Below are 16,780 nucleotides of genomic sequence, written 5' to 3'. Positions count from 1 at the left end.
TATTCACTAATGTTATCATTATCCTGTGCCATTATCCCACAATATCACAAAAATCACCTCAAATATCACATACACAGAAAAGTCTCTCACTCACAGATATAAAAACTTTGGCGCACAGGAGATGGCGCTACTAGTCTAAACAACATCGGCTCTGTATATTTTAATTTGTAAAAAATATAAACTACACACCTTTTGCCGTGTAATCATTATAAACATTTGCTGTATATCACTAAAAAGCTGTGCAAGTGTTATCCTAGTAAAACAATAACTGTATCAGTGTAATTAATAAAAAGTGTGGTGCCCCTGTTGACTGTATACAAACATTTTTATTTTTTTTATATTAAACGGTGCAGTGCTTACAACATTTACCTTTCAAGCTATTAGTTTTTATCTGGTGAACATTCATACTGTGTGGCATTTCGATATTTATCAAAAAGTGGACAAATTGTGGTTCAACGCTTCGTTAATTTTTAAATTATCGCGTCTCCGTCTATTATTTACGGGACCAGTACCGACATCTATATTTAGTGACTCTTACTACTTTCACCATATTTGGGTGACATCATTACTTCCAAAATAATACGGGCATTCTGCGCAAGATGGCGCCCTCAATAATTTGCGGAAGTTGCTTATTTAAAATTGAAAGTAGACAATATCTTAAATGTTTTTTCTGTTCTAAATACTATGACTTAACTTGTGCTAATGTAAGCGAAAAACGATTTTTCAATACCATGTCATCTGAGCATAAAAAGAACTGGAAATGTATTAAATGTATTAACAATAAAGGTCTTAAGTCTGGTAATTCACCTGCGACGCCACAAACCCTTACAGATGAGCATGATGGATCGATTCATTCTCCTATAGTACCTACTCGAAACATCAACAGGCCCATAGCTAATACTACCCAATTTAAGAGCAATAAAAATCAACAAATTACACCACCTATGGCGCCCCCTATACCTACTGAGCAACACACATTAGAAACGATATTATCTGAGATACGTCTAAATCGGGAAGAAATGCAGGCCACTCGTACTGAAATCCGCGAATTGAGAAGTGCCTTCACTGCTGCAATTGGAAACTGCAACCAGCGTATCGACGAGCTCTTCTTGCGTGTGGAAGCTATCGAAGCCGGTGCGCGGTTGCAGCGAGAATCCCCAGCCGACATGCCAGCCCCTACATCCAGTGAAATTTTAAATTTAGAACAAACAATTGCTACCTTGAAACTAGACATCAATGATCGCGATCAGCAGCTCTTAAACAACGATATAGAAATAGCAGGTATACCTGAATATCCGAACGAACTAGGTATTCACATGGCCATTACTTTATCATCAAAACTGGGCATCTCTCTGGAAGAGCGAGACATAGTAAGCGTCGAACGCGCGGGACCCGTTAAGCCGGCGAGGCCCCTACAGCAGGACAGTGACAGCAAGCGTCCACGGCCTCTCGTCGTGAAGCTGGCACGCCGTGTCCTCCGCGATCAGCTGTTGAATGCAGCACGAGTACGCCGAGGGCTCTCTACGGCAGCTTTAGACTTCTCGACCACTTCTCCCATCTATATCAACGAGCGACTTACCCGCACCAACCGACAACTCTTCTATCAGGCCCGTGCAGAAGCTTCACGTTTACAGTGGAAATACGTATGGACTCGGGACGGAAATATCTTCGTGCGCAAGGAACACGGATCTTCTCGCTATCGTATACGTACTGAAACTGACATAACAAAAATTTTTTGTTCTTAATTTTGTTAGCTCGCCAGATTTGTGTCAGTATAAAATTATCAATTAAGGTAGCGTTCAAAAATACATTAAAATCTTTAAATTACTATTTACACCTTAATCCCATCTCTAAACTGTCAATCCATGCATATACAGACATATTGTTTCACACATTTAACTTTTGTGCAATATTCAATGTTAAGTCAATTACTGTGAATTTTACTTATTTTCTTATTATAATTTTTTTAATATGTTATCTAGTACATAAGTGTAACATTACATTACGCCCTATATATCAAAAAATTATTATTTCTTTTTTAGTCGTACATATAAGCAAAAGTCAATTTCTTATTGATTTGTATGGCAAAGGCACTATGTATTTTTCTTGTATATCTCATTATTATGTCAATTTACTCTCTCTCCCTATATCCCTTAGTCTGATGTCTCTCAACATAATATTATATTCTTTGACTACCTTTATAATCTTACTTATATATGTATTTCCATATACTCGATGTTTTGTACGTATAATTTATACAGCAATCGCAATGTCTAGCCACTTTTCATACTACTCATACATCTCAAAACTGCCTGGAGTTTTTAATCCGCCGTTGAATTTTCTTACTCACAAACTTAATCAATATTGTTCTTATAACAATAATTATATTCACGCGATATACTTAAGTTTATGATGTACAACAAATACTTTAAAGTTGGTCTCTACAATCCAGGCACTTTAGGCACTCACCATGATGAATTAATATTGGCAGCTACTCAACATCAAATTGACATTCTTGCAATAAATGAAACGTGGTTACACATTGATGATAATAGTAAGGCTCCTATTATCCCAGGTTATACGCTTCGCAGTGTCCCTCGTCCTAAAAATATATGTAATGGGGTCGGTGGTGGCCTTGCTTTCTATATCCGTAAGGGAATATATGTTAGGAATTGTGATTTTCCTGCATGTCCTCAAGTAGAACAAATGTGGATAAAATTGAATATCAAAGGTAAAAAGGTAGTTATTGGCACTGCCTATAGACCGCCTCGGTCCAATTATGGGGTGTTCTTAGAGGCTTTAACAGAATCGCTTCAGTATTTCGTAAATTATGATAACATTATCCTCCTCGGGGACTTTAACATAAACCTTTTGGATAAAACATCTCCTGAATCTGCAAAATTGTTAGAATTAATTGAGCTTCTCAATCTAGAACAAGTTGTGAAATCACCAACCCATTTTACCGATCATAGTGCCACTCTTATTGACGTCATCTGCACTGACGCTCGAGTTAGAGATGTGACAATTGACGTTATTGGCAGCAAATTGAGCAACCATGCTCTGATAACATGTGAGTTAAATTTTAAAAAAGATAAACCATGTCCCAAACATATTTCCTATAGACCTATAAAAGACATAGATACTACCTTATTTGAACAAGACTTGAAACTTGTTCCTTGGGATTCTATTAAAGATGCAGATAACGTTAATGAGATGGTATCTACTTTCAATAACACTATACTTCAACTATTTGATAAACATGCACCATTAAAATCAATTGTTATTAGAGATCGTTATTATCCTTGGATAACCGACAATATAAAGTTAATGTTTAAACTTAGAAATGAAGCCCACAAAAGATATTATAAAACTAGGAAAGATAACCATCTTGAATATTACAAAAAACTAAGAAACTATGTGACTTCTGCTATTGAAAGGGAAAAAAAAGCATATTTTGAGTTTTATATCAACAAGAACCTAGATAATCCTAAAATTTTGTGGAAAAACCTTAAATCCAATGTCTTGCCACCCAAACATGAAAACGATTTACCCAATCACATTTCCTCTCCTGAAGAAATAAACAAACACTTTCTTAACCCCTCTCCTAATATTGTTTTGCATCCATCGAATCCTTCGTCTTATAATAACATACCTAAAACAGACGCTACTTTCAAACTTAAATCTGTTAGTTCTGAAATCATCTCTCAAATAGTACATAATCTTAAATCAAATGCTCAAGGAGTTGATCAGATTTCCCTAGACATGATCTTACTAACCCTACCCTATTCTCTTGAATCTATTACCCTCATCATCAATGAATCTATATCTACTTCTATCTTTCCGGATACCTGGAAAACTGCAATTGTCAGACCTCTACCAAAAAATTCAAACCCTCTCACCGTAAATGATCTTCGCCCAATAAGTATCCTTTCAATTCTTTCTAAAATACTAGAAAAGGTAGTGCATTTACAATTAACTGAATTTCTGGAGACCAATCAAATTCTCCCAGAAGCACAGTCAGGATTCAGAAAGAAACATAGTACAGCCACAGCCTTGCTCGACGTTACGAGTAATATCTTAGAAGCCCAAGATAATGGAATGGGCACTTTTCTTGTTCTTCTTGACTTTTCTCGTGCCTTTGATAGCATTGATATACCTCTCTTACTTCACAAGCTATCTTCTTATGGTTTCGAAGCGTCTACTCTCGAGTGGTTTCGAAGCTACCTGTGTGACCGTTCTCAATATGTCAAAATCTACAAAAGTAACGGATCTCCCATGGTTTCGTCTTCATCCCCAGTAAAAAGGGGAGTCCCGCAAGGCTCCATCCTTGGACCTGTGTTGTTCATTCTTTACATGTTAGACATATCTTACTCTATAAAACATGCTAAATTTCATATGTATGCTGACGATCTTCAATTATATATATCATGCAAACCAGATAGTGTTAACTCAGCCGTTACAAAATTAAACAATGATCTTGACCGGTTGAACCAATGGTCTAAACTGAATTTCCTCCACTTAAACCCAAATAAATCCAAGTATATGATACTAGGCACTCAGCACCAATTAAATGAAATTCAATCTCAATCGCCACAATTATACATAAATGGACAGTCTATTACTTCTACTTCAGAAGCTCGTAATCTAGGTCTGTTGATGGACTCTGAACTTCGTTTTCATTCATACATAGTAGAAATTTCCCGTAACTGCTTTTACCGTTTAAAACTTTTATACAAAATAAGAGATTATCTTTGCCTCAAACTTCGTATAAATCTTACTGAATCATTAATTTTGTCAAAATTTAATTACGTTGACTCTGTTTATGGACCGCGACTTTTAGCAAAAACTAAGGCACTCATTCAAAAAGTTCAAAATGCTTGTGCAAGATATTGCTTTAACATTCCACCGCGACAACATGTATCACCCTTCATCAATTCTGCAAAAATGCTAAACATGTCGTCACGCCGCTACATTCATCTATCTACTCTCCTCTTTGGAATTGTTAAATACCGTAAACCCCTATATTTATTAGAAAAGCTAAACTGGTCTTCTAGATCTCGTCTTGGCCTTCTCATTGTTCAGAGTCACAAATTAACAGCTTTTAAAGGTAGTTTCAAGTATGCCGCAGCCAAAATCTGGAACAATTTACCTCCCCCTCTTCGTAATTTGTCATCTGTCACAATATTCCGTAAGCGCATCAAAGAGTTTACTTTATTGCGGCAAATTGAGGGCAATACATTGAATTATTTTTAGGTTCATATTTATACTTTATATATATATATATTTTCCATAACTTCCATGTAATTTATCCTTATTCCTTTTTTTACATTTTTTCCTAAGTCATATGTTTAATCCTATTGTTTTGCTGTTGTTTGTTTTTGTTTGTTTCTGTTTCCGTACATATTAACTTGTTTATTTTGCCACCATACCTACTTTTGTACTTGGTTCCAGCTGAAAATCAGCGCCTTGGCTTGATACCTTGGCACCATGCTGAGCTGGTCGCCATTTCGGCTTACATATTTTATTCGATATTTATTTGTTACTCTTTTGTATGTTTGGATTTTATGTGTTTGCCGAATAAATGATTTCTTTCTTTCTTTCTTTCTTTATATCTGGGATATTACTCCTAGCGGAGATTACATACCAACTAGAATATATTAATGAAAACGACTTCAAAGTCGTGGCTTATGTCAGGTGGGAACGGTGACAAAATTAACGTGTCTACTTACTTGGAGTCGGTCTCCTCGTGTACTTGCGTCCACCATGGAATTAGTAGGTACTCCGTTGTACGAATTATTTACTAAATCCATGTCATCCACATTCATAAGAACATTACCTACATATGCATCGAAGATCTCTGCTCGGATTTGCCCATAGATATAAGAAGATTACAATGTAATATTTTTATATATGTGGGTTTGTCATGGGGTTTATCCACAGATATATGAACATGCACAAATATAATAACTTTACATGTGTGAACTTTATGTTCATATAACTATGGGGTTATCAGAGATAGCGCGCGTGGGGCCCTTCTAAATATAATCTATTAATCTATTATTAAAATATTAAAACCTTATTTGAATGACACCCAATCAATCATAAACATAGCATGAAGCTTTCATGACAATATGACATATATTTTGGGACGTATTTTTCATGTAATATTTTTAACTATTTTTATTCGTAATTTTATTCTATATATTTTAATAATTTTAAATGAATTTGAGACGTATCGTATCTAAAACTTCACTGAAATCCTCTTTGAAATATAAAGAACAATATTTGGACGAGAAATCAAAATTAATTTTTGAGGTTCAACTTCTTAGAGAAAACGTCGAATATCTAAATAAACGTTTAGAAAATCAGGATGTGGCAATAAAAATTATTTCCGATGAGAAAGAAAAACTGAATTTAGAATTAAAATCTGTGCAATTAACGAACAGAAACTTGAAACAAGAAATCGACGATGAAAGGTGGTTACAAATATATAAGTTTAAAAAAATTAAAAAAGTTACATAATTATGGTCACATATAAGTATTTTTGATAATTTTGTTGCTTTTAGAGAAATACATTTTAAAGAAAAGGAATACCTACTTCGAGAATTGAAGAAGTATTCCACCAAACCATTTTTACCAAATGGAGATTTAACGCCAAAGAACATCAGTATTTACCATATCAAAAAGGTATTTATCTAACTATGTATAAACATACCTAACATGAAATATCCGTTTTTAATTAGTTAGAATTTTATGATTACTCCTACAAACCTACCTAAAGGCGTCTACTTATTTTTCAATGTGGCTGTATTTTAGTAAGTAGTAGTTATTCCAATTTGTTAAAAAATCATGTGTGTCTTTATTATTTTTATTTCTTTTGTACATCTGCTGTCTAGCTGCATGACAAATTATAAAGTGAGCGCTTTACTCTCCTTAATGTCGTCTGTTTTATTCTAGCCAGAAGTTAATAATTTAGATTTGTATCAACAAGTGAAGATTAAGGATGAAGTGATCTTCAATATTTGTAGGAAATACATGAAGATAAGTTATGCTAAGAAATGTTTAAAAAATAAAATATGCCTGTTACAGTCACAAACTGAAAAAGTTAGTAATATAATTCACTAACTAGTACCATTTATTATTCTGATATAATTACAACAAAAGTAAAGCTTAACAATAATACTTCATTGATTTTCCGAAATGTTACAGATGTGTGAAAATATTATCTCCTTGCTACAAGAAAATCAAGAAACTCTAGATAGATTGATAAATAAGTTACTCGCATTATCAAAAATATCTCAAAATAGAAAAAAAAATCTTAAAGATATTAAGTCTTATGGGCAGCTCCACTATGAGAACATGCAACTTAAAATTTCAATTCTCTCATATGAAGCAAAAGATAATGTTATTAGTAAATCTATAGGCAAAACATCCACCCCAGATTATTTTTCATCTATATATTTTACTGATTATTCTAAGTCTGAGGAGGTTTTAAAATTTAAACATGATCTAAAAGTACTCAAAATGAAAAACCGTGGAAGTATAAACTGTGACTATTTATTTCCATCAAAGTCAGATACTTGTTTAGGTTTAAAATAATAATAAATCATTGAAACATATCGATAACTTACTATTTATTTACAAAACAAGATGATCGTGATTTAAGAAATTTTTCATAGATTTATGCATGATATAATCCATGATTCACTCGCTCACTGATCATCAAAATAGATCTGGTAATTCTCAGTAGCTAAGACGAAATTTGGTACAGGGATAGGGTATAATGTCTAATATAGGAATATCGAAGATCTAGACTATTTGGTGATCTTGATGAGAAAGCGAAAGCCGTGCAATTATATATATCAACATACTGCCTTTGCAAAATTTATTCAGCGTGATGTGGGATGATACTTCCTCTGATGGAAACGTCGCCTTAACAAAAGTTATTCAGTGTGATGGACCTCTTGTACATGTACACTTATTTAACAAATAAAATAAATGAGTATGAATTTAAATGAAAAAATCAAAAAAATAAATGAAATAAAATAAAAGTCGAAAGTCAAGGTCAAGGTCAAAGTTTGAGATGAAATGAAATCATCTACTGAAACTGCTTTCTGAAAAAAGAAGTGATATCCCGACAAAAAAATTTGTATAACACTAGCCAAGTTTCGATTAAGCTCTATAAAAAGTGATAAAATCTCTATCTAGGTATAACCAAGCCAAGTCTTTCCTTACTGCGATTTTTATAGATATATTTTATGTGGTGACTGAACCCATAAATAACTATAATAGGTACTGTCTAATAAAATCCTTTATCCAGTTAGAATAATTTGTAAGATAAATTTTAAGTTTTCGCTAATAAAAAAAACAGATATAAGAACATTATGTTAGTGAAAAAAAAATGATAACAATGCACTCATGGCGGTGGCGCTTGCCGACGATCATGCATCCTCTTAAACACAACGTGATAAAAATTTTGACAAATGTGTAAGATTCCTAAGAAAATAAAAGTCGATTGTCTATACTCTGTATAATGTTTCCATGCGCCACTTTATTTCATTTCCCTCGAATTTAGGAGATGCACAGACAATGCAGGCCATTTTAATGGTGATATTTCTTTTATATCTATGGTTATATATTACTGCACACTAGCGCCACCATCACATTTTTACGAATTCCTTTTATTTATAAGGGAAAACAAAAAAATGCTCTTTCCAAATTATTTTACACAAAATATTATAGTTTTCCATTACACAGGTAGTCACAGTCTACTAAGAAAATTTTGATGGCTATCGTTTTCGGTTTATTTTGTTTAGTGCATATGTTTTCACTATTTCCTTGCATTCTCAAAAAATTCAAAAACGTTTTATTGTTCTTTTACCCCAAAATGTCCCAGTATTTTTCAAAGAGAAATAAATAATTTTTATATACACAAGTGGGTCATAGTGTCAATGTCAAGCAAAAATTAGTTTATTTGCATTGCAACTTCAAATCTGTTGTTGGCAATACTCATCTCCAGATTTGTGTGCACCGGCATCGCATGTGAACGTGTCGCCTCAATCTCAATAAATTAGTGAAATCATCATGTCTGACGAATATTTTTATGGTTAGTACGAAACTTTATTTAATGAATATTTTTAGTTTGCTTTTATTTGTGTAAAGTGAATTGTACTTTGTTCCCGAAAACAATATTGAATTAGCGTCAGCTTTGACACCCGGCACTCGCCATTTTCATTTGCGTTGCGGCATATTTACTATTTTCCTTGGTGTAAGTTAAATTAACTTTACCTGTTTAAGATTTTGGATCCTTGTACTTAATTCTTATAACGTAAATTGCCAATAGTGTAAATATTATCTCGAGTTTGTATTACACTTGCCGCCATTTTCATCTATGTTCAAGCTAATTCGACAATTTTGCTTATCGAATATTACCGTGAAAGTACCTAAAAATAGTCCTAAGTTACAGCGTGGGTAGCTATTGATTTTGCAAAAATGTGGTCGAAAAGGAAACGTGCGAAAGTATGGCGCAAGGGCGCGTAATTCGAATGTAAGGCGTCAAGCGTCCGAAGTTGTTTTTTTTATTATCATTGTGATACATGTATCTGTTTATCTCGAGTAATCTTCAGCGTTAAGATTAAAACTAGGATACCTAATAGTGCTAAATACTTCAAACCTTGTGCAAAGTGTTGCTAAGTTCATAAATTTGAGGTTATGATGAGTGACAAATAACGAACGCATTGGGTGTTGCCGGCCGGGCATTGATTCGTAATATTGTGGTGTTTCAGGTGCTACCTTGTCGGCGTCACACCAATCCGAGACATGGGACCCCGAGGCGAAAGCGGAGTACCCGCGCACCAACAAACTCCTCATACGCCAAGCGTTATTAGGACCAGAGGCCAAGCCCGATGAACTCAATGTCGTACAGGTCAGTCATTGCTAATTGCGGGAATCGTAACACATTTTCTTCTATATTGGCAGTAGTTGTGCTAAAACATTATAATGTACAGCAGTCATAGTAGTATATCAACCCAATCAAATCAATCCATCATAAAAAGACAAGTTAGCAAATTTTCAATATAGCAAAGTAGGGATCATTGATGGCAATATTGTGGTGATGGTAGGCTTTATTTTTATACTTATGAAAAGAAACAATGGATCTTTGATTCTTATCTACAAACATAATAATAGTGATGAGTAACAACTTTATTTTTAAGGAAAGTATATCAGTCTTTGTTTTGTCTCAATACAATATTGTAGCAACACTAATAGAATGGCTACTTGCATTATTTGAATGATGATAAATAAATACCATGTGAACACATTGACAGGTGTGTGCCCTCGAACAAACCCTAAATTTATCTATAATAATAAAGTATAGAGTTCCACTTTGTATAGCAAATTACAATTTATGATTTAAACATTAATTAGTAATCCTTTTAATGTTTTGCAGGTAGAGACAATGTCTCTACAGGACTCAGTGAAGATCCCAGTAGCCGTCCTCAAGGTCGGCGAGACGAGGCACGCGCGCCTTGATATTGAATTCCCCGATGCACCAGTCACTTTCACACTTGTACAGGTAAGAATTATCTACTTATAGTTGCTGCTAGTAACTATTATTTAGACTCAGCATTTCAAAATAATATGTGTATTGAAAAGGATCACCCAGTGAGTGCTTTCCACCCTATTATAGGATCACTCCATATCATCCAATGGAGTATGAGGAAACTTCTTTAGATGTTGATGGCAAATTTACGAACATTATTGAATATTATTCTTGCATCATTTGTAATATTAGTATGCAAGCCATCATTGGGCTGTCGATATTTTTATCTAATGATGATAAATTCTTACCATGTGTTTTACACATTTGACGGGTGAGTGACGTCGTTTTGACGTCTCTCTGCTCGCTTATGATGCGTATGAGGCATTTGTCTGACCGTATGTCTACTGTGGTATACCTCACAAACTAGTGATATTATATGACTACATGAGATGATTTATATAGGGATCAGGACCAGTGCATCTGATTGGCCAGCACCTGCTGGGGGCTCTGGTCGATGAGTTTGAAGAAATGGAGGAAATGGAAGAGGAAATGTTGGATGAGGAAGAAGGTGATGACTCTCAGTTCAAGGTCAGTTTTATTAAGGCTTGTTTACTGTAAAATAACGAATAGTGGCGTATGGTCTGCCCTAGAATAAAACAACCATTTTTTCCCATGAAAGTCATACGAGGCCACTAAGGGACACAAAGTCTAAGCAGCTGATAGGCAACAATAGTGACATCAGGGCACCGCAATGCACAGGAAACTTGTGGGTCACTAGACATTTTTCCTAATTAAGTATTTTCATATGTTCATTTCAGTACATACATTTGTTAGCATAATAATATTTTTTGAATTTAAGACGAGCATGATTTGTATATCTAATGAGAGTTGGCAAATATCATAAGCAGGAATAATGAACAGACTTTATGTACTAAATGACTTCTATTAATCTATGTGAATTTACTCTATGGAAATGTGTGTTCTGGAAACTTTATATCTGAGCTAGGCTGGTCTTAGAAGACAAGGATTAAAGCCATGAACTAAGGCGACTATTTGAATATAGGTTAATGCCCTTGTGATACAGTAGATAATAATTTGCAGGACGATGAAAATAAAAGGAAACCGTCTGCAGGCAAGCGCAAGACGAATGAGGTACTGAAAACCTTCAACTAATAAAGTATTTTTCGAAACTTTCGCGCTTTTCATGTCATGTGTGAAATAGACTCCTAATTGGAGTAACATGATTGTTATGTATGCAAAGCGCAGGGTTCCTTCCGATGACGCTCAACAGAGGGAAAAGGACCTAAATACCCAGTTTTGCCATAAAATATGACAGTTCTCAGTTGACCACAGATTTTATAAATCTTAGTTTATATGTCAGCATAGTGAAAGTTGGTCTGTCCCCATTTTTCAGTACCTATTAAATTGCAGTTCAAAAATAGCATTTCCATCAACTCCTGCAAAAATATCGTTGTAAGTGTTCTTAGCGATAACTTCACAATAACTGTCATATTTGTTAAACTGGGCTGAGATGTAAAACCAAAATTTATTTTTCCAAATTGATGATAGTTCAAAAAACATTGGCTGTTGGTTTTCTGTATTTCATTTCGCCCTTTACCTTCTGATAGCTATCATGTTTTCTATAAGACGTGACAAACTTACTGAAGAGAGACCTAAAGTTACTGAATTTAGCATCCTGAATTTATAATGTTGAATTTGAAAAATGTTAAATTCACAACAATTTTACCAAAATGTTGAATAAGTACATGGACTGTCCGTCCATGTGTCCATATTGATTCTCTAAAAATCATAGATAAATCATTCACGTATATATTTACGTTAAATAGAGTAAATCTATAAATTAATTCCTAGTTATTCATGTAGAATGGAGATATTGTCTTACCTTATATTTTTATACTTTTATTGTTATATTGTCTGCTAGTCACATGTTTGCAAGCAACAGCGCATGTATGTAAAGAACTTATTATTTTGTATATATAATTTTTTGCTTGTTGTGGCTTGCGTGTATTTGTGACATTCAGTTTTTATGGTTTATTTAGTATATACAGATTATGCATCTATAAAGTTATATTTCTCTGTATAATTTTCAGGAAATATCACATCATATAAATGACAATAAAAATGTTAATATTGACAGGATGAGGATGACGAGGAAGGCGAGCCCAAGGGCAAGAAGGCGAAAATGTCAAACAACGCCAAAGGCAAAGCCCCGTCGCCGAAGAAGAACGCCAAGAAGTGAGCCGCCTGCCGCCCGCCGGCCGACCTCTTCAAGACTGACTCCGGGAGAACAACATCTATTTCTCACGCGTGTCCTATTCTCCAAATTTCTATCTCTATTTTCAAATTTACTCTTTTCTAAGTCGATTTGTTTTTACAAAAGAGGCTTCGAAAACTCGTTACAAATAGTGAATATATCATCTATTTCTATGTCAAGCGAACATTGTTTTTATGATCTCGAAGTTAAAAATTAATAATCAAAGGTAGTTTCGTATACAAATGGTGTGACATTTGGAGACATGACGCGGGTGGGCTCCCGGCGGCGGTCGGCCCCGAGCACTTAGTCGTAACTACATAGTGTGGTAATTCAGCCTAGGTTAGCGTTATATCGATCGAGTGATTGAGAGCGTGAACGAGTGACTTTTCGTGATATCCGGTCTTACGTTTTGTACGACCCACGGTCGAGGTATTTTTCAGACTTAATCCTATGTGGTTAGTGAGATCGCGTGAATATTTCACTATTTTTTTTGTCTAAAATTTTTTTTCCATTCCTTACTGTGGTATAGTGTTATGGATGTCAAATGTAATATTTAAGTAAATTCATACAGACGTATTTTTAAGTTAAGACTAAGCATAATCAGTGTACTTTTAAGACATTGATCACTTTTGTAGCAGTAGCCGGTCGACATATAATTGAATTTGCTAATGATTTCTCATTTCAGAATGAAAACTGATAATCTAATATAGTTTGTTTGTACATATACATTTAAAAGCATAAGAACGGTAATAAAACATTTCTAAACTTCATACTATTTTTATTTCATACTTATAACCACCCCCGACACAACACTTATTATAATGCTGCTATGTCAGGAGATTGCATGTGTCGCCCATTGATATTTCATAAAGTCAGGGATCATGGATTACATGACGTGGACATAAGTGCAAAAACATCCATCAATGGATCTCAAAGATGAAGAAAAGAGGACAGGGATCAAGAGCGCGTAAATTATGTTCACTCGTTCCACATTACGCGCCCTTTGTTTTTTAGACCCGATCTTTATTACGTAGGTACTAATCTCTGATTAAATATTGGGAACGGGATATTTTAGTGGAACGACTGAGATACACCAAAAACGTAAGCGTCAAGACGGCGGGACCAACCCCAACTCACGGGTCTGTCGAACGAATGAGTTTAAGTAGGTACCAATGTTACTATGGCTAAACTTGCTATGCCTACCTATAGCAGTTATCATTCCGGGTAGACCTAGTTGTAGCCTATTTATTTTTGGCTATACCCAGTGCAGCCGGTCCACATTACATGTAGGTGTAGCTTATCTTCGGCTAGATCTAGGTACAGCCTATTAGGTAGCAAATCGTTTCATATCTTCGGCTAGACTCCGTTATACCTCCCCGGCTAAAAATGTCGCGCGCGCCTTTGAACACCGTCACAGGACCTCGCGCGACTTAGTTGTACATCTTAGTTTGGTGATTGATTTTGTGGATGATCTGATCTGAGCTAAATGGTCTGGGGATCCAAAGTCAAATCGGGTCAAAGTCTAGTTTCTATGGCGAGAATATAAAAAAATCTGTTCTGCCACTTTTATATTAAAAAATAATCATAAACTGAACACATTTCTTTCATCTTCTGTCCAGAAGAGCTTTCAGAATTATATTCCTCTCTCTTTGAATATCATTGGAGTCTTGCATAGCTTGAACCAGCTTGTTAAACTTGTCTCCATTATGTCTGTCCTGCATATCACGCATCACCTTTCTTATTTCTGATATGGTGTGGTTATCAAAATCCCCACTTCTACCATCCACGGTATTATAGATTGGTTGCTCTGCTGACCAATCTTCAAATATCTTATCAAAGTAAGAATAATATGGCCATTTATTTAACTTTCCACTCTGGTCTTTTTGTTCTCGCAGTCTGATGTAGGTTTGCTTGAGGTTTCTAAATTTACGGTCGCACTCATCTGCTGTCAATCCCAGTTTTGGGCCTATGAGCCTCCAAAAGTACTTCCGTTTCCTCTTTGAACATTTAAACTTTTCTATATTATCAATTATAAATGTCAACATTTGTATCACATAATCTTCATCTTGAAATCTGGTGAATGGTGCACCATTTCTACTACTTTTCATATTGTATAATGTTTCGAAATCCTTATAGTACTTCCATTTTGTCACAGGTCTGCCAGTGTCAGCCCTCATCTTCAATCGAAAATAAGTTTGCTTCAGGTTTCGGAACTTTCTATCACAATCACTAGCTTTCTTTCCAACTATTTCTCCTATTTCCTTCCATAGTTCTTTTTTCCTGAAGTTAGGACTCCTAAATTTATATGCAATCTGGCAGTAAGTGTCAATTAACTGCTTGATCTTGTTGCTATCCCAGGAATATATAGAAGGTTCATAATCATAAAATATTCTCTCAAAGTATTGGAGGTAAGGCCATTTAATTTGCCTTCCAGTATTCCCTTTCTTGTCCAACCAAGAAAAATACCTTCTCTTTAGGTTTCTAAACTTTTGGTAACAATTATATTCACTTGTGTTTAATGCAGATGCTATCTCCTTCCATATGTCCCTTTGGAAGCAATCTCTGTCCCGAAATCTGTGGAGATTTTCTATATAGAGTGCAAGCAGCCTCCTTATCTTTTTGTCTTCCCAGGGCCCAAGGGCAGATGGAGACAATGTTTTGCAATCTTTAAAAATTTCATCACAGATGTTATAGTGAATCCATTTGACATTTTCACCTAATCTTGCTTTCTTCAACAATCTTGCATAGGTGCGCCTCAAGCTTTTATATTTTCTTATACATTCAACTTCATTGATACCCACTACTGCAGCCACCTGGTCCCACATAGTCTTGTCCTTGTTGTTGGTATCTTTGAAACGGTCATCTCGCCACAAGGAGAGTAACAACTGGACCTTGTGTCTGTCCCAAAAGTTGTCAATGTCAACTGGAGCAGGAGTTTCTTCGGGCTCTACATTGGGCTCAACTATTTCAGGCTTGTGTAGTTGTATGTACTGGTGGTTATCACTTGTATCAACAATATACCTGGTTTCATGTCCTGCAACTGAAGTAATAAAAATATTATATAAATAAAAAGAGAACAAGTAAACAATATGTGAGAGCAAGAATGATTATTTTTTATCTTGGAATAATACACAATTATAAGGTACTTTTTATTCCGAAAATTATATGGGGGCTAAACACACACCAGGAGCTAGTGATCACGGAAAGCAGGTTTTGGAAACAAATAAATCATCGAAAATCGACCAACTTAAACCTATTAGCTTTTTGCACACTTAACAAATATACTTACTTTGTGGATTCTGTATGACATTATTCGTACTAAAAATGACATTGCTCTGGTCCTCACGAACAACAAACCAATAACTTTGGTTCTGAGAATTATTTAAGTCCATCTTAATTCCCACAGGACAGGACCGGCTCGGTATCTTTTGTTTGTTTCTTTTCTTTGATTGTGCAGCAAATTATGTCATGCATTTCATATTGTATGTAGAATATACAAAAAATATATTAGTTTACCTATATCAAACAAGTGCAGTGCAATAAATAAATCTTTTTTTTAATTTCATGGCTCCATCGTTCGCCAAAACGATGATTTGGTCATTGTTACATGTATCTATCATCAATTAATCAAAAGTCAAATGCACATGCACCATGAGTTGAGTATGAGCCACCATGCAAATGCAATGCACTAAGTTTCATATATCATTATAACATATTATATACCGTGTCAATCTCAATTTTTTTTTGTTTATTCCCTCATTTTATTGAGGAGGCAAAGGGTACTAGCCCATACAGCCAAGTCTTTTGTATTGAGTGTCAATATCAACCTTGACGTTGGCAATATCATCGTTTTGGCGAACGATGGAGCCATGAAATTAAAAAAAAAAAAGAAACTACTACTATATGTCCAACTGAGCTAGGCAGAGCATAGATAGTCTGTAGTTCTTACACTAATATGATTA

General features: G+C 34.9%; 4 protein-coding genes across 5 annotated transcripts; 3 read left to right on the top strand and 1 right to left on the bottom strand.

Moving 5' to 3' along the window:
* Positions 1-136: 136 nt before the first annotated feature.
* LOC128680604 (uncharacterized) lies at positions 137-2,033 on the top strand. The gene has a single exon (XM_053763860.1). The coding sequence runs from the start codon at positions 600-602 to the stop codon at positions 1,743-1,745; it is 1,146 nt and encodes a 381-aa protein (XP_053619835.1). The 5' UTR covers positions 137-599; the 3' UTR covers positions 1,746-2,033.
* A 4,087-nt stretch (positions 2,034-6,120) lies between these two features.
* LOC128680421 (uncharacterized) lies at positions 6,121-7,969 on the top strand. The gene is made up of 4 exons (XM_053763562.2): positions 6,121-6,476; positions 6,567-6,687; positions 6,958-7,104; positions 7,210-7,969. The coding sequence occupies exons 1-4, from the start codon at positions 6,220-6,222 to the stop codon at positions 7,597-7,599; spliced, it is 915 nt and encodes a 304-aa protein (XP_053619537.1). The 5' UTR covers positions 6,121-6,219; the 3' UTR covers positions 7,600-7,969.
* A 943-nt stretch (positions 7,970-8,912) lies between these two features.
* Positions 8,913-13,588, top strand: LOC128680526 (nucleoplasmin-like protein). Of its 2 annotated transcripts, XM_053763740.1 has the most exons (6): positions 8,950-9,106; positions 9,786-9,925; positions 10,451-10,576; positions 11,006-11,131; positions 11,645-11,695; positions 12,702-13,588. In XM_053763740.1, the coding sequence occupies exons 1-6, from the start codon at positions 9,085-9,087 to the stop codon at positions 12,801-12,803; spliced, it is 567 nt and encodes a 188-aa protein (XP_053619715.1). In that variant the 5' UTR covers positions 8,950-9,084; the 3' UTR covers positions 12,804-13,588. The 2 variants fall into 2 exon arrangements, with proteins under 2 accessions (XP_053619716.1, XP_053619715.1); XM_053763741.1 differs by lacking the exon at positions 11,645-11,695 and having other exon boundaries at positions 8,913-9,106.
* Positions 13,576-16,571, bottom strand: LOC128680524 (uncharacterized). The gene is made up of 2 exons (XM_053763738.1): positions 16,108-16,571; positions 13,576-15,858 (listed from the first exon to the last, which is right to left on the bottom strand). Exons 1-2 carry the CDS (start codon positions 16,208-16,210, stop codon positions 14,423-14,425), a joined length of 1,539 nt encoding a protein of 512 aa, XP_053619713.1. The 5' UTR covers positions 16,211-16,571; the 3' UTR covers positions 13,576-14,422.
* Positions 16,572-16,780: the final 209 nt, after the last annotated feature.

Source organism: Plodia interpunctella, chromosome 24, assembly GCF_027563975.2.
Source record: "Plodia interpunctella isolate USDA-ARS_2022_Savannah chromosome 24, ilPloInte3.2, whole genome shotgun sequence".
In the NCBI taxonomy this organism is placed as follows: domain Eukaryota; kingdom Metazoa; phylum Arthropoda; class Insecta; order Lepidoptera; family Pyralidae; genus Plodia; species Plodia interpunctella.
The sequence above is the reverse complement of the archived record's forward strand: the minus strand, read 5'-3'. Positions and strand labels throughout refer to the sequence as shown.